The sequence below is a fragment of the Taudactylus pleione genome, unplaced genomic scaffold (genome assembly GCF_031769625.1).
Source record: "Taudactylus pleione unplaced genomic scaffold, aTauple2 ptg000078l, whole genome shotgun sequence".
Classification (NCBI taxonomy): domain Eukaryota; kingdom Metazoa; phylum Chordata; class Amphibia; order Anura; family Myobatrachidae; genus Taudactylus; species Taudactylus pleione.
The window spans coordinates 2,378,432-2,397,136 of record NW_028284480.1 but is presented as its reverse complement, the minus strand read 5'-3'; the positions used below and the strand labels follow the sequence as shown (position 1 = coordinate 2,397,136).

The window sequence follows — 18,705 nt, the reverse complement described above, 5'->3', positions numbered from 1 at the left end:
ATCAGGCCCTAAGCTCGGAGGGACAATAATATAATTTGCTTCTAAATAAATAGCTCACTCTTCCTAATTTTCTGCATTTTATTCTCGCAGACATATCCGGCATATGGCCAGAGGATAGGGGAATAGAAATAGGAAACATGCAAAGTAGTATAAAAGTTTAGAGAGTACAATTATATTAACAGATGCTATTCTACTCTATCAAGTCATCCTAATTAGCAGCCATTTCTGCATTAAATGCTTTCGGGACTTTAAATAAGGAAGTTAGCAAAAAAAGAAATGATGAAAATAAGTTTATGACCTGCCTTGCAGTAAACAGAAAGATGAAGCCTAATGTTAGGACTTCAGGGCCTGATTCAGAGCCGCTCGTAAGCGGCCGCTCGCTCGCTCCGAGCGATGTTCGCACATCTGCGCATGCGTATGGGTCGTAATGCGCATGCGCCAACCAGTCATTGCGTTCGGAAATCGTGCGCTCGCAAAACAGCGAGGGCCTGCTAATTTGAGTGACAGAATGAGGCATTTGTGGGTGGTAACAGGGGAAGGTGCTTGAAAACGGGGAGTGGAGAACCGAACGCAGGCTTGCCAAACGGTCAAAACGGGCGTTTAATGGGTGTGCATAATTAACAAAGCAGCGTCATCGACCACGTCACTTGGTTGTCTTTTAGCGTGAACTGCTCGCAGTGATTGCGGGAAGTAAATCCTACCACAAGCACTGCGAGCAGTTCAGACGCCTTTCGATGTACTCGATTAATCTAATAAATAGCGGAGATGACGTATGATGCGAACGGCCAGGGGGCGTCTTAACAAAATAGCGAGCGCATGTTTCGTTCGCTCGCTCAGACATAGAGGCGTCAACAGACCGCAAAGAGCGAGCGCTCTATTTAAATAGCCGGCCCCTTTTTCTGAACTACCGTTCGCAAAAAGGCAAATACCAAGGGTGGTAAGGGATAGCTTCAGCAGTGATCACTCCATCCTAATCATGAAAACAATGCAGCATAGACCCCTAGGGGTAAATTTACTAAGAATCGTATATGGCCGAGTATTAAACACGTTTAACATCGCATGGACACAAGTGAGTTTGTTTCAAAGAAACTCACAAATATACTAAGAATTGTGTTTGACTGAATCGTGTTTTCCAATGGTTTAGGCAATTGTGTTTGCAAATGTGTGTGTTCAGTTGTATTTTGACTGAACACAATAGACCTGCCTGTCAGCAGCGTGTTGAATGGAAGCGCTACACAGATCTGCGTAGTCTTTTTAGTGTAATGCTGTAATTTAAGGGTTTAATTAAAAAAGAAATTGACATGCCCTCCCTCCAAAAAGCATAACCAGCCCTGTACCTCTGAGCCCAGGCTGGTATAGGAAAATCAGGCGGAACACTGACGTGGGGTTCCCCCTATTTCCTTTAACCAGCACCGGGCTGAGCCAGAAGGGGTAGTAGTGCCATAGTAGGGAGACACACGGCATTGGGTCCCCCTGCCAAAGCATTAACTAGCATCAAACTGGTAAATCCTTGTAAAGTGGGACCCCCCCAAAAAGAAAAGTGGTACCCCTCCCAAGCATTAGCCATTAACTGAAAGCCCGGAACTCTTCCTTGCATTTTTGGTGGCGGGGGATGCAGGGGTAATGGTTTAAATAGTTGGTGAATATTGTTTTTCATCATGGAACTACAAATACCAGCTTGCCTGCTCTGCGGCACTTGTAGATCTACAAGTGCCAGGAGGCCGCTTGCACCACTGCCCCAACTTTGGAAAAATATTTTTTTTAAAAACGACAGTATACACACACACCAAAGGTTTTAGTATTTTATTACATGTGCACTCACACACCCACACTCACCCCCACTCACACTACTCCCTAGCGCCGGTCAGTCTTCTTCTCCAGTCAGTATCCTAGTCTTCTGAAAATAAAAAATGACTTACCCTGTCCACTGACAGCTCTATACTGTATCTACAGTACAGTGCTAGCTAATTGACAGGTAACCCACGAGGGTTCCTGCACTTCAGCCCGTTACTATGACGACAACAGCCGCTGATTGGCTAAGAGCTGCCAGACTCTTAGCTAATCATGGCTAAGATACTGGAAACCCACGTGTGTGCATGCCGTGCATCTGTGCATGTGTCACGCTGCTCAGTCTATTCGATAATTCTATTTTGTCCTGAGTTTGGTGATTTTACGATTGTTTTAGCAGACTGGATTCTCCATGTTGTATTCCTGTCTATGGAAAGTATTTGCGAGGTTGGCCAATGGTGTATTGACTTCTATTTGTGTTTTCATCTGTGTTTTGCAGATAGAATCATGTTTTGTCACCTGTGTTTGCCTTTAGTAAATCTCTGTGTTTTAAAATCAGGGGAAACTCTCATGGGAATATTAAGTCAGAAAGTAAATGTGAAATAAAATATGTGTAGCAAATTTCAACTATTATATTTATTATAGATGTTTAAAGATATTGCATGACTAATGCTGGCCATACACGCTACAATTATCGGGACGATCCGCCCGATATCGGCGGATCGCCGCGATAATTGTAGCGTGTGGGGGGGCGACCGAGGGTTAAATATTGCTTGGTCGGGCATGCTGGATTGTCCAGCATGCCCGTCCGATGCGATATTTAGCGGGTAAACTGTCGGCTGCATTGGGCAGTGTATGCCCAGCGCAGCCGACAGACAGACATTTCCTGTGTTCCTTCCTACGGAAGGAACAGGGAAATGTCTCCGCCCCCGGGGGCGGAGCGCGGACGTCGGGCTATACACTGTGAGATTTCTCTCACAGTGTATGCCGGCGACTTCTGCGGCTGGCAGGCTGCCAGATAAAATGTCTGTCGGTCTGACAGACATTTTATCTGGTAGTGTATGCCCAGCATAAGCAATAAAAATATTGTTACAATAATTCCTGTTTTGGTTAGACCAACTTGGTTCATGTAGAAAGTGCATACAGGTTGATGTACTGTAAGCAGTGTGGTAACACTGGGGCACATGGCTCTGGGTATGTTCTCCCATTCAGTGTAATGTGAGCTGTATAAAAACAGTCTGTTCACGAATGTAGTCAGAACTTTCTGTGCCACATAGCAACAGTCTGAATGGGCCCCTATCCCAATGCTTTTAGAGAAACAACTCTCCCTGCAGTGGTTGTTTATATTTTGCCCCATAGTAGTGCCCTAGCTAATGTTATGCCCCATAGTAGTGCCCTAGCTAATGTTATGCTCCCTAATAATGCACTAGTTCATTTTATGCCCAAGAGTACTGCCCTAGTTCATGATATACCATGCAATGCCCCCAATTCATAGTGTGCCACGTTGTAGTGCCTCAGTTCATAACATGCCACACTTTGTAGTGCTGCCAGTACACATTATGCCACAAAGTGCCCTACAATGTATCCAATTCTTATTATGCTACACAAATCCCCCACAAATCCCCCACACAAATATTATGCCACATTGTAGTGTCCCCAGTTCATCTCAGCTGTGAGGGTACACGTGTGTTGGATCATATCAGTAGTATGGAGTTTCACTGAGAGGGAAAGACAGTGATCACCACCTATATGAGCATGGCCTATATTAGCCTCCTTTTCATGGCGGACAATAAGCCAAACCCAATTACTTAGCAGTCAATTCTGAGAACTTCATAGACAACTATATGATCTAGGTCCGGTTCCCCCTAAGACTCTGGGTCCCTTAGCAATGGCAACCACTATAGCTGCGCCCATGAGTTTGCTCCATTTGTATAAATAATTCTCTTTGTTTCTACCATTACTCCTTTCCTAGGTATACACAGTATGTAATGTATACTTGCTGACTTTTATCTCCCTCCTTCCGGGAGGGAGCTGTTGGGCTTCCACGACTGGGAGGGGGTGTCGTGGCAAAAGGGGGCGTGATGCAGCAATGACACATTACTGGGATGGAGCATGGGCGTGGCAGAATGATCACGTCATCATGGCCCCGCCCCCTAGTCACAATGCCGAGATGAATGCCCCCTGTGAAGCAGGGAGCAGGGCAACAATGACGCGATTCAGCGCAGACAGGTCACCAGGGGCCGAGAGGCTTGCCTGCCTTTCTGCAGGGCGGGAGCGGCACCCGATTTTCAGGAGGCTCCCGGCCGAATCGGGAGGGTATGCAAGTATGGTGAAATGTTCTCTCCTTCCTCTTCTACTTTTCTCTATTGCTCTTGACCTTGTTCCCACCTCTACTAATATCTGCTTTTCACCACACGCCATTTGCATGAACCATATGTGACTGGACTACTGAACAAACAATCACAAATTTCTTTTAATTCCTCCATCTATTTTATTTTGTAAGGGGGCAAATAATTTCTCTGCGATGGCTGGGAAGTGCCTCCTGGAAAGGTGGGTCGAAGGCACTTCACAGCCGGTAACATTGCTAATTGCCTCCACCTTATAGAGGTGTGTAGGAAAATGAGCGATATACGTAATGTGCACAGCAGCACATCAGTGAGGATAGAATCTCCCCCTGCTTTCTGTATGTTCCCTGCTGTTATCATGATATGCCCTTCTTGTGTAGTTGATTTATTCCCACAGCTATAGCGAGCGGCCAAAATGATGGTCGCGATGGTCAAGACCATCGCGACCATCAGGCTTGAGACGAGACCCTGCGGTAGGGTCTCGCTTCCGCAAGCCCTGGAGTGCTTTTGGCTCTATCAGAGCCAAAAGCACTCCCACTGACATCACTAGTGATGTCAGTGGGGCCGGCCCCAGACGGTAGGCGTTCCCATGGGAACGCCTCCGTCTGGGCAGCCACGCCCACCAAAGGGGGCGTGCTGTCAATCACCATTGACAGCAAGCCCCCTTAGTTGCGAGACCCATAACGATGGCTTGCATGCGCACTTGGGCAACATCGACCCGCTTGCGAGTGCTCAGCGCTGGCGAGCGGGTCTGAATCAGGCCCTCAGTTCCAACCTCCTAGTCAGACCCGGAAATTTAGGTATAAAAGCGGTATAAGATTCTTCAAAGTGCAATTTTTTGGGGAAGGGGAGCGATACAGAAAAATATAGCGTGATTGATGGACAATTTCTCTTTAGCCCAAGCTTGAGTTCTAATTTAACTTACATGCCATATGAATTAAAAAACAAAAAAAAATAAATTCTGTGGTTGTATTGTCTCACCTGCATTTAAAGAGCTGTGCTACATGTTGGAACTTTATAAAGGATAATACTATATATACAATTACATAATATTAACAAAAGTGTATTATCCACTGCAGAGCCATAACTGTGCCAGAGAGAGCATTGGTGCCCCCCCATCCGCCTTTTAAAAATAGGGACATAAGATAGTGCACCTGGCCTCATGGGGAAGGGCCAGGGAAGAGATAGGGGAGGCCAGGAGATGCTGGGGATAACAGAAGAGGACGCTACAAGTGAGAATGATAATAAACAGGAAAATTGACAGGCCCAAACAGCGGCCCCTGCCATGCAGTGCCCTGTGCCATGGCACTGGTCGCACCACTCTAGTTACGGTCCTGATCCACTGTATTGTGTATATTTAATGAGTATACTGTATGTAACAAGAGGAGACATAGGGGAGTATTCAATTTGGAGCGAAAAGTCTGTGCTGGACTTTTCACTCCACATCGGAGGTTTGACGGGGATAAATTATCGGGCCGCTTTATCCCTGTATTGAATTTGGTCATCAAATTTGGGGTACATGAAAATGGTATATTTTTAAGTCCCTAAAATTATTTTTAAACAATGAAGAAAACACCTGCGCAAACTTGGGAACCCCTCTGGAATTAATTTAGAAGTTTGTCTCCCATTTTTTTTTTTCACCCCAAAATGAAACTTAATTTTTTGGTGTGTCACGATTTTTTTAAAAAGATTTTTTGACACAGATCATTTTTAGGGGACATTCCCATGGGTGTAGGCTATTTTTTTTAAGCCTGCATCCATAAACCTCAAATCTGCACTTTGTTTTGCCATGTAAAACATGATGAAAATTATCCCCACTTTTTTTAACAAAGACTTTTCGAATACGGGGATAATTAAAATAGGCGAAAATTACGTGATAACGGGTTTTCGCTGCCAAATTGAATACTGCCCATAGATTTAATTTCAAGCTTTTTCAGATGAAAGGGACAATCACTCGTTTAAATGTCCCAGGCTTCTCTTCGATGTATGAATTGACTTGAGTCCCTTATTCAGACAGTAAGACAGAGTCTTGTCTGTTACATATCCCACCACTACTAAGCTGGCAGAAGTCAGAGTTAAATGAGCAATGTCACAGCTAAGGACAAGGAGACTCACTGTTTACCCATTTCCTATGCATCAGCCTCCTTTTGATTACCATTAGACTTTGTCTTGACATGGGACATTAATCAGGCTATTCCCAGGCTGTAAAAATCCCATCGCCTGAACCATGTATCAAATCCTTTACAGGCAATGTCAATACAACATGAAGCCGATAACCGATGGCTGGAAGCTTTTTCTAAAAACCTCCAGGGCTCTATCGTTGCCAGCTGAGAAGCTGCTGTTGGCTAATAAAAAACACACACAAGAGGAGTCTAGGTTTTATCAAGTGCAATTTGAAGTTGCGGACTTGAATGCATGGTTAATGAAGCATTATTTACATTCCAACATAGGAACCCTAAGAGGTCCCAGGAGGACTCTTCTGTCGTGAACATGCAGTTGGTGAAGGAGCAATGTAAACACAATTCTCGTGACTGCCATATAAATTCATTACTTATTTATGAAGCACCAGGAACATGCAGCACTATGCAACAGGGAAATTGTGACTATTGAAGCTGGTAATAGGTTCAATTTAATGAAAATAGCTAAATTATTGCTTAGTAAATAACTCAGAATTAATAAACAATACATAAAACATACACTTACTGCTTTCAGCTACATGTGAAGAGTACATCTATTGCCCCTTCCCTCCCAATAATTACACTGTCCTACAGCAAAATGTTAGCATTATTTAATAGATGGTTTTGTTCCAAAAGTCCTGCTCATGGTTCATCTGCATTCTGTATGTACGTTACGCCACCTAGTGCTGAAAATCATAAACTACATTATGTGTATATGCAGAAATCTTTGTTGCAAGACAATAATCACTTGATGTCACAGTAAATAATGTAACAACATTAAAGGGAATATTTTCTCATAGAACAATTGAAGACAGAAGAATATTTCTGCAACATTTGAAAGAATACAGTTGTATGTGTAATATTAAAAGGAATATCATATTGGCTGTATTTCCAATTTAAGTAACATTATCTTCCCATCTGTTCAACTCTGTATTCCAACAAATCGACCTCACTCCCATCTAAAGCCACCATCACTCACATAAATAATCTTACACCTAACCTTCCATGCTCCTGTACAGACAACATATTACTATGCCACTTTTACTAATCTAATATTTAAATAGAATTTTAAAGAAGTATCTAGTTGTGTAATAATACATTTAAAGCAGAGGTTCCCAAACCCCGCCATTACAGTGCACGTTTTAAGGATATCCATGCTTGAGCACAGGTGACTTAATTAGTACCTCAGTTAATTTGATTTAACCATCTGGGCTCAAGCATGGACTGTAATGGTGGAGTTTGGGAACCTCTGAATTAAGAGATGGGAATAAAGCAGTGTTTCCCAAACTGCATCATTACAGTCCAGGTTTTAAGGATATCTATGATTGAGCACAGGTGACATTTTGTACCTCAGTCAATTTGATTTAGCCATCTGGACTTAAGCATGGATATCCTAAAAACCTGGGCTGTAATGTCGGGTGTTTGCGAAACTCTGAATTAAGGGAATGGATAAAAGGAAGTAATGATGAGATGGGGAGTAGGAAAAGGGATGAAATGAAGGTGAAGTGATGGAATAAAGAAAACACATAAAATTAAAGTACAAATTAATGTGATTATGGGAATGGATAAGAGAGATCTGCGGGATGAAGGTAAATTATATAATGAATGATTATGTGGAAGAGATGGCATAAAATGAATGGATAAAGACATATGATAAAGGGAAATGATGGCGTTATAAAGTGAGAAAAGATGGCATGAAGGGAAGGGCTGAAAAAATGGTAGTAAAAAAGGGGGCAGGAAAAGTGCCAGAAAAAGATGTGTTATAGAAAAGAAAGAGAAAAGAAAGAGAGACAAAACTTGACTTTAATAAAACATCAGGGACTTGTGAAAGATGGAAAAGAAGCTATAAGCTTCACATTTGTAAAATGTAGGCAACAGTACAGATTTCATTACCTGAGATCCAACTCTACTCCAGTCAGCATTTGTGAGAACACATTAAAATTACTTTCTTCTTCTGGCTGTTGAGCAACACGAATTCTTTCCAAGAGCATTGTCTGCAAATAAACACAGAAACCTTTACAGCAACTTCTCCATCCGGTACAGCATGAAGTCTAAGGGGTAAATTTACTAAGAATCTAGTCTGATCGAGATGACAATCTCTGGTGAGTTTAGGCATGTTTTTCTTCTCGCAAATTTACTAAAGGCAAACTCTGGTGAGTTTGGGAGAGAGTTCTCTCTTCTCACTCGTAAAACTCGGGTGAGATTGCAAACTCGAATCTTATCACCATCGGGCAAACTCGGAAGTACTTTTCACCTAAAATATACAGCTCACAATTTACCAAGAATCGGGATGACAATCTCGGGTGAGATGCCTGCAAACTCTCTGCCACATTGAAGTTTTAAACACTCACCTCCGGAGATGCGAGTTTGCCAGAAACATACACAGGTCAGTGTGCTTTGTGTATGTTTCTGCCTGTAAATATTAAAAATAAGGTTAATTTTTTTAAATGACGTATAATAAATTATTCTATCTACGGTGTGTGTGTTGTTTCTTTATTTAACTATTTATTTTACATTGGTGGTACGAGTGCCGGCAGCCTGCTGGCACTTGTAGTTCCACAAGTGCCAAAGGGCAGGCATGCTGGCACCTGTAGTTCCACTGTAAAATACAATAGTTTAGTACTATTTAACACTTTATTACCCCTGTACCCACTGCTCCAAGGGTACGGGGAAGAGCCCCGGGCTACAGACCAAGGCTGGGGTTTCGGGAGAGGGGGGACCCCTTCTAGTGGGGTCCCCACCTCCCCTGAGATCCCCGGATTGGCCTGACTGGCTTGGGGTGAGAATGCTTTGGCCATGGGGACCCGGTAATTGGATCTCCTGCAATAAATGTGTTCATCTGGCTGTGGCATTACACCCCGGTCGGTTTGGGTCCGGTGCTGGTTTTAAATATAGGGGGACCCCAACGCATTTTTTCCCCCTTATATTTAAAACCAGCACTGGCCCTGCAGCCATGTGCTGGTTCCTAAATTATGGTGGAACCCTACTCGTTTTGTTTCTCGCAATTTTTGGAACCAGGACTGGCTGACCAGTCCGGGGCTGGTTATGCTTTGGGGGGGGACCCTACTTCATTTTGTTTTACACGTTTAACTTGTTTTTTACAGGTACAACACACAAGCAGCTTACACATATCTCACTAATATGTGCAGGCTGCTTGCTCAGGAGAGTTTTGCAGTGAGAAAACACTGCAATCTCGGGTGAGTAATCTTATCTAAACTTGCTACTCGGGGAAGATATCTCAATCTACTTCACCATCGGAAAACTCGCTTTCACCTAAACTCGTTTCTTAGTAAATTTGCGAGATGAAAAACGGGAAAATCACCCAAGATTCAGCGATGCAAATCGAGATAAAAAAAAAACAAAATGCTACCAATCTCGATTCTTAGTAAATTTACCCCTAACAGTTTTCATTGTATACACATGGCGGACAATGCAGGGACTTCTAATGGGTAAGAAATAAACCATATTACTGATGTTACAATAAATATTAGCACTAGTAATATCAAACTAGAAAATAACAGAGATCAGTTCAACAAAGTATAAAGAACAAAGTTGATTCTGATGCATTTGTCCATTTCTTGCTGTATAGTGAAATGTAAGTTAGCACAGCACATGTAGTACAATTACAGCTGCCATTATGCTCTATACAATGTAGTTTACCCTCTGACATGCAATAAATGTGTTCATCTACTGGCGCATTGTGTGCTCTTTGCACCTGACTGTTGCCCCTTCCCTGTGCATAGGGGCAAAGATCGAAAAGTAGTCTCAGAGCTCCTGTCCATGAATGGTCTCCACTACAATAAATTCAGCTTCTCATTTTTCCTAATTTTATACAGTATTTCATTTCTATATTTTTAAGCATTGAAAGTATTTACTTCATTTACCAGTAAACTCTCACACGTTTTTAACTCGGCCAATGTAATAGAGTCCGAGAACAGGCAAACTCACAAGTTTTTAGACTCAAAAAACTCTCACGATTTAAACTCTCATCCAGATGTTTTCCCATTTTGAAGATAAAACTCGACCAATGGGAGAGCTTACTGCTAAACTTTCACCCTATTAGTTAGCCCAAAGACTTTTTCTTTTTCTTGGTAAACAGCCCTGTTCTACCTTTCTTACATATTCCATCATGTTATTGTGAACTAAGAGCAAAGTAGTTACTGCTTGTAGCTAAGATGAATACAAACATCATATATAATGTATATATAGAGAGAGAGGGGGGGGGCGAGACAGCCATCAGTATGGAATATAGGGGCTGATTCAGACCCGGTCGCAAACGCTGAGCACTCGCAACCAGGTCGATGGTGGCCCAGAGCGCATGCTCACAACGGAGCCGGCTCCGTCGTGCGCATGCGCGAGACCCGGATAGCGACGGGCAATCCGTCGCTCCGGGTCTCGTACCAAAGGGGGCGTGCTGTCGATATTGAGTGACAGCACGCCCCTTTGGTGGGTGGGCCGGGGGAGTGGCTGCCCAGATGGAGGAGTTCCCATGTGAATGCCTCCGTTTGGGGGCGTCACCACTGACATCACGAGTGATGTCAGTGGGAGAGATTTTGGCTCTGTTAGAGCCAAAATCTCTCTGGGACTTGCGGCAACGAGTCCCTACCACAAGGGTCTCGTCGCAAGCCCGATGGTAGCGATGGTCTTGACCATCGCGACCACCTTCCTGGCCATCTTCCTGGCCACTCAGCCCAGCCCTGATTCAGAGCAAGCGCTCTGTCAGAGTGTCCGGCTCTGAATCAGAGCCATAGAGTGGCCCTGCTTTCATGCTTGTATGACCATGCCATTCATAAACAGTAACTTATACTCATTGTATGTACAGAACAGTCAGAGGAGTAGAGTGGAAACATGGCACCCGGAGAAAGTGCATGTCATAGCGCCCCCTCTATACTGAACCGTGCCTGTGGGGTATGGCCAGCCTGTGGGGGAATACTGAAGTGAAGAGAAACAGCAAACAGTGACAGTATTATGCTGGGCGTTGAGGTCCCATTGGGGGAATAGAATGCTTCAGTGATGCACCATCTGACATTCAGGGGTAGCTGCTTTGGCACTGCTTTATTTATGCATAGCCACTAGGATCTGACTTTTGCTCCTTTGAATCATTGTTATTAGTCAATAGTGGAGATTGTATTATATATTCTGATCATGTACCTTAAATTGACAGAATACAGAATGAAATTCCACAGGGTGCACAGCTTATTACCTCAGTTACGGCTCCAAACAGCTTTCACTGGAGTGGGAACACCTATGGGAAACTTCCTTCTTAACTATGCTCCTACTTTGCAAATTTACATTGCACCTATATTAATGTGAGTACTGCTAACCATGTTCTGCCTACCACCATTATTATTATTTCAGGTCTCCTAATATTTTCCTTTCAAATAGACCTTCAAATAACATGTGTTATGGTGTTATGTGTGTGGTCATGCCTGGGAACACCTCCATAACTTTAAATAGCAAAACAGTGACCCTTTTTAAACTCATACAGTACCTTATAATTTAAGTTTAGGATTTTACTTCAGATGTGTAACTATTAAGTCCATTGAAGCACAATGAATGAATGAATGAGGAGAGAAGGAGGGAGGGGATCAAAGAGGAGAGGGGAGAGGAAAGTGCTGATCAGAGAGGGTCAGTGACAGAGGCCAATAAGAAAAGGAGAGGAGAGGGGCAAAGAGTTGATTAGAGAGGGGAGGTGACAGATGCCAATAAGAAAGGAGTGGACAGGGGCAAATAGCCAATTACAGGATAGAGAGGGGAGGGAATTAAAGAGGTGAGAAGTGAATGTAATCCATCTGACAGGAAAGGGGAGGTGACAGAAGATGATCACAGAGGAGGGAGGGCCGGAGGGGAGACAATCTGGGCAGCTTGAGGAGCATTAAATGTAGAAACGGATCTCAGATCCATAACTTATTTAGGATTTAGAGCAAACAAACCGAGATAAAACTAACAGGCGGCCATCATACTGTGCAGCACCCCATGAATTCCGGAACCCTGGATGGTGCCCTCTGTCCATTTTGGCGCCCAGAGCTCATGCTCCACTGGAACCACCTTTGCTACACCCCTGGGTACAGCATATAGTTCTCCATCAGATGCGGAGATGTAATTACCTGTGACATAACTATAATTACCTGTAGGTGGCCCGCTGTTACACGTCCAGCAGCATTGAAGTCCAGAGACATAACCATAGAGAAACGAGTAGAGTTATTACAGTCACTTGTCGACACACAACCAAATGATTTCAGAATGGTGAACATTGCTTGGATCTTCTCCACTAGGAAACACAGGGAAAGAGTGAGACTGACAAGCTTTATCCGTGCGTGACATAAATGCAGACTGATTAAATATACACATGGAGGGTATATACAGATATAATAATAACATTCACAGACATAATATTTAGATGTGATATATAACACAAGGTAATCAGTGTAGTGGGATATCTAAAGCAGCCTACTACAGTACCTGTTACTCTGTTGTCCACACTCCCAGCTGCATCTACCAGGTATTCCAAGGCCGTCTGGCAGCATGTTGATTTTCCTGCACTACTTCTGCCCAACGGTACAATTGTCTGATCCTGGCACTGGGTCAGCATGTTCCAATAAGCTTTCTGAGCCACCGAGCAGATGTGAGGCGACATTCCGTCCTTCTTCCCTTTGAACACCTAGTGTAAAGAATAATGGGAGTAGTGTGTCTGTGATACGCTCTGCAGTAGGCCAACATTCACACACCATGATTCCTACCCTGAATAATCTTTTGTCCAGTGTAATGAAATCTGTACTCATGATATTAGAAGCTGTTTCACATACTTAAGCAGGAGGTGTCAGAAAAGTTACCACAGGGTAAATGTAAAGAGACAAGGCCACAGGCCCAATGCTTTAATACTGGTAATGAAACTTCCCAGTCACTTCTAATATCTTTTGTATTTCCCACCATTGTTTATAATACACGCGTTTCAATTTGAGACAATCCATCAGAGGACACTTTCATAATGAGACATGTGACACCATATATACTATATAAGGATCTGTTTTACTGCACTTTGAACATGAATTCACGTACTTGTGTATTATAATTCATTGAACATGTTTTCTATATCTGAATATGCTGGTGGAAATAAAATCAGTATACATAAAATAAAATAAAAACAAATCAATGGGAATGCTGTAGAGGTAAAGTACTTGCCTTATGCAGGTGTTTTAAAGACCATATCCTTTTTATCAGCACATAAGAAATGGTTACAGGTTGAGTCTGCCATATCCAAAATGCTTGGGACCAGGGGTATTTTGGATATCGAAATATTCCGTATTTTGGAATAATTGCATAACATAATGAAATATCTTGGGAATAGGACCCCAATATACACACAGAATGCATTTATGTGTTAAATACACCTTATACACACAGCCTGCAGGGCATTGTATACAACATTTTTAATAAGTTTGTGCATCAAGAAAAGTGTGTGTACAAACATGAAATTCATTTATGTTTCATATACACCTTATACACACAGCCTGAAGGTTATTTTATATTATATTTTTAATAATTTGTACTTTAAACAAAGTTTGTGTACATTGGGCCTGATTCAGAGCCGGACGCTCTGACTAGAGCGCTCGCTCTGAATCAGGGCCCTCCTCCATGAAAATGGAGCGGCCTCTTGGCCGCTCGCATAGCTGTGGGTGACCACCCACAGCATATGCGAGCGGCCAAAAAGATGGTCGCGATGGTCTTGACCATCGCGACCGTCGGACTTGCGATGGAGACCCTGCGGTAGGGTCTCCCTGCCGCAAGCCCTAGAGCGATTTTGGCTCTATCAGAGCCAAAATCACTCCCACTGACATCACTAGTGATGTCAGTGGGGCCGGCTTCAGACGGTAGGTGTTCCCATGGGAACGCCTCCGTCTGACCGCCACACCCCCGGCACGCCCACCAAAAGGGGCATGCTGTCAATCAACATCGACGGCACGCCCCCTTTGGTGCGAGACCCGGAGCAATGGAAAGCCCGTCGCTCCCCGGGTCTCGCGCATGCGCACGATGTAGCTCCCTCCGTCATGTGCATGCGCAGTTGGGAACATCGACCCACTTGCGAGCGTACTGCCGCTCGTGAGTGGGTCTGACTGACCCCCATTGAACCATCAGAAAGCAAAGGTTTCACTTTCACAGTCATGCTAAAAATATTCCGTATTTCAGAATATTTGGATATGGGAGACTCAACCTATATTACAGACCTTGAGATAAAAATTACTCAGTTATTTAAATTTAATAATAGGAATAAATTATTTACTACTACAGTAACTGGGAGACATGGCGTTGCCCAGGTAAAAGAATGGACCTTGAAGTGCATCTGCAGCCTTCATTTTTTACACTGCAGACCAACATAGGAGACCATGGCATATGAGAATGTGCTTGAGGAAATTAGTAACTGTCAGTGCAGGTGCAGTGTGACAGTTGATACTCCGACACACTGCTCTTCCGTTGGAGCTCTGCCTGCCCCCACTGGTACATATCAGCCTGTGCCTTCAGATCAGTGCCGTTTTAGGGCACGCCCCCAAAACTCACAGCATTTCAATCATGCTGCGATTTGGGGGAGCTGCGAGTGTAATCGTAGGACCCGTTCTACACATGCACAGAATGGGTCCTGCGCAGGTGCAGAACCGAAACACTGAAGATGTACGTTTATCACTGGATGAAGGTACATCTCTGAATCAAGCCCTCTGGCCGTACATAAAGTATAAACAGACAGACACACTTTTTCACTTATTATATAGACAAACGTAGTTCACTATCATCATTTGACAAAAGTCAATCAAAATGGTAAAACTTTTCTACGAATTTCTTGTCCTGTGCTTTGTGAGTATTATTTCCTTTTACAGTACTATAACATACACTGTGCTTCCACTCATACTATGGACTTAATGGAGGTTTAAAAATATATGTAAAAGTGAATTGTTTACAATCCGTGCAAAAATCCAGGCAAATTTAATAAGACTGTGTAAAGTGCAATCAAGCGGCAGACTAAGACAGAAATGATAACTGAACCCCCCAGTTTAGCAATCCTTCATACATACTGTACATGCCTTTGTTTTCACCTCTGCACATTTACTGCAGGGACAGAAAATTATCCAACAATGAGCATATATGATAAAAAGCTGAGCTCAACGTATTATGCCTGCAACGTGTCATTTGTATGGATACTGTGGTCAAGAAAAGAAAACCTTTAATGCCATAAGCAAGATCTTATATGTAATTGATAAAGATACTGAATGTGAAACATGACCGTAATAAAGTTCAGCTAGATTTGTTATGCCATTGTGGATGCCTAATATGCCAGTGGCATCCTCAGCCTGCAAAAATAACTATACCAATGATAATAGCCATCTAGATCTAATTTACCTTTTTAATGCCCATAGACATATATAATAAGCCAATTATAATGTTTAAGGATATAATATACCAGTGAGAATGCCTAGGAAAATCACATACAATAGCCATAATGACAGCAAAATCTAATATGCCAATGATAAATTTCAATAAGGCATTAATCAGTAAAAATGCCCAGTCATTATCTTTATCAGCAATAATATCCATAGAGATGCCAATATCCAGAAAAATACCAACAGTCGCAGTAATATCCAGAACTATCTCAATAGTAGCAGTATTATCCAGAACTATCTCAACAGTAGCAGTAATATCCAGAAATATCTCAACAGTAGCAGTAATATCCAGAAATATCTCAATAGTAGCAGTAATATCCAGAAATATCTCAATAGTAGCAGTAATATCCAGAAAGATGTCAAATAGTAGCAGTAAATGACTCATAAAATGCCCAGTGGTGATAACACCCATTGCTAAGATGCTCCTTAATAGCAGTATGCAGTATGATGCCCATCCGTAGCTATAATGCCCAGAAATATGTCCCTCATCCAGAACCAGTGTCAATAGTCAGTAAGATGCTAATTTGAAGTAAAGATCAGTAGTATGCACTCAGTAATGGTAGTGCCCAGTACTGTTGAAGTAATGTACCATAGTAATGCCAAGTAGTGGTAATGCCTAATTAGATGACCATTGATAATAAAGTCCACTCTGGTGTCCAGTAAGATGATCACTAATAACTAGTTGTTATGTCCTATAGTCAGTCCTCAGCCCCTTGCCTCTACAGCTACATTCTCATCTATGGGTGTCCACTGATTAGAGTACTCCTCGTAAACATGTACAACCATATATGGTGTGAGACAGGGGGAATTTAATAGCCTCCAGTTCGTATAACTGTTGTGATACTGCCAATTTTCTCATGAGCTTTAAGTAACCAGATGAAACAGAAAGCAAATAGATGCAAAGTCGACAAAAACCCACCAGAATCAACATTGTCGCAATGCAAGCCGACATCCCAATTTTTTAAATGTTAAAGGTATGTTACCAGATGTAAAAGGCAGTGAGTTCAAAAGTCACTGAAAATGCATCAGGATAAAAGAGTTTCGTCTTGCAGGTGAGGTAGCTGCTTATCCAGCTATCTTACCTCCGTTCCAAAGTAGGTATCCAACTTTACTTGAAGAAAAAAAAAATGGGACAACACAACACAGATGCTAATGACAGGTCACTCATGCACACTGCCAAAGTAGGGGTCACACTAGCCATTTTTAGCAGGGTGGCACATTTTTTAAACAGGTAAATGGGCTCTGCCCTTAATTCGAATGCCCCGTGACATCTGAACAAAAGCTTTCAATGGAGGAGGTGACAAGCCATCATTAAAGGAGAGTTTTACCCATTCCACCTCCAGTACTCCCTAGGGCGTGTACCACTTTCGCAGACACTGCAGTCATTACTATATCACCTTTGCAGTGGTCAGGATGTCCGATGCTGAATAATGGATCCGTCCCCCCTATTAACTACTCCTGCCCCTCATGGTTGCTTCCCCCAACCCGCAGCCATGGAAGGCCTCAAAGCAACGGACATCAATGGTTGCTGCTCAGAAAAAGATGTGGAGTGGCTGTTACAAATATGTACATGAACATGCTGAGCCACAACCAGGCCCCATACTGCAGCCTCATGCCTGGGATGGGGGGGGGGGATGCACTTTGGGTACACACTTAGCAATGTGCACCCAGCTGTCTCGTGCAGCGGGTGACGGCATCGGCAAGTGCGTGCACACTTGCCGATGCCGGGAGCAACAGCATGACAGCGGGGGCATGCTTGTCCGATGGCCGATGTCACTGATGAAGCATGGGAGCACGCACCATCAGCGACATACCGCATACACTAGGGATGAGCAATTAGCAGCCCCCAGCTGTTGTAGAGCTACATATACCAGCATGCCCTGCAACAGTTTTGCTATTTGGCCTTGCTAAAACTTGCATGCTGGGATTTGTAGTTCAACAACACCTGGAGGGCCGCTTATTGCCCACCCCTGGCATACACACTGGCCGTTGTGGACGATATGTTGTCCAATCCGTTGGATCATATGACATATCATCTAGTGTGTACCCGGCTTAAGCCAGTGCCCTGGCTCATATGTAGGCAGGGACATCCATTTTATAGATTGGGGCCCCTTTATCCATGAGCATGCACTAATACACGGATGTTCTGAACACTTACCCACCCCCAACACCTCTATATACTCTCCTCGGTGATCCCATGTAGTTCCTGGTCACTTTCCTGTTCATATTTACTGCTACTGGCCAATAGGCTCTTTGTCATCTCCTTGTATTGAAGTATCAAGCTGGTAGCCACAGTCTCTGCTGCAGTGTGCATCAGAAAGGAGTGGGCACACGTCATATCCACTGTAGTTCCCATTCTAATGTATTCATCTATAAAGTAGGTACTTAAAGTAGGTACTACTGTGTGGCAGAATGTGAATAAGAGACTACTGTGTCTCAGAATGTAAACAAAGGGCACTTTTGTGTGGCATAATGTGAATAAGGTAGTATATCGTGAATCGGGCACTACTGTGTGGCATAACATGAATTGTGGGCACTACTGTGTGGCATAATGTGAATAAGGGGCACTAATGTGTGGCATAACATGAATTGTGGGCACTACTGTGCAGCGTAATATGAATAAGGGGCACTACTGTGTGATGTAATGTGAATTGAGGGTATTATATTACAGTACATATAATGTAACATTTATTCTATTTATACTAATACTAATGTTATATTACTGATGAATATATAACTGTATACTTAAGCTTTAGCAATGAGTCCAAAATTTTGCCCTTCAATTTTTAAATGCGCCCTTCTCAACAGTCAGCATCATGCCTAAATAATCGTAAAGTGAACCCTTGGATAGTAATGAATGAGAATATTCTGATTGGTCCCACCCTGAGAACCCGCACAACCCCCCACGCCCAAGCTATATTGCTACCAGCCTGGCTGATGGTAATGATATCAATAGCGCTGGTT

At 43.1% G+C, this 18,705-nt stretch overlaps 1 protein-coding gene and 1 long non-coding RNA gene across 2 annotated transcripts in view; one reads left to right on the top strand and one right to left on the bottom strand.

Moving 5' to 3' along the window:
• Positions 1 to 18,705, bottom strand: part of MYO18B (myosin XVIIIB) — a 586,172-nt gene that overhangs the window by 481,075 nt on the left and 86,392 nt on the right. Inside the window, exons 9-11 of the mRNA XM_088467895.1 lie at positions 12,773 to 12,971; positions 12,439 to 12,581; positions 8,204 to 8,304 (exon numbers count right to left, since the gene is read on the bottom strand). Of these exons, the coding sequence (XP_088324021.1) occupies positions 8,204 to 8,304; positions 12,439 to 12,581; positions 12,773 to 12,971 (443 nt within the window). The remainder of the gene's footprint in view (positions 1 to 8,203; positions 8,305 to 12,438; positions 12,582 to 12,772; positions 12,972 to 18,705) is intronic.
• LOC148532379 (uncharacterized) overlaps positions 1 to 18,705 on the top strand; it is a 74,608-nt gene that overhangs the window by 10,966 nt on the left and 44,937 nt on the right. The gene's annotated exons all lie outside the window — the stretch shown is intronic.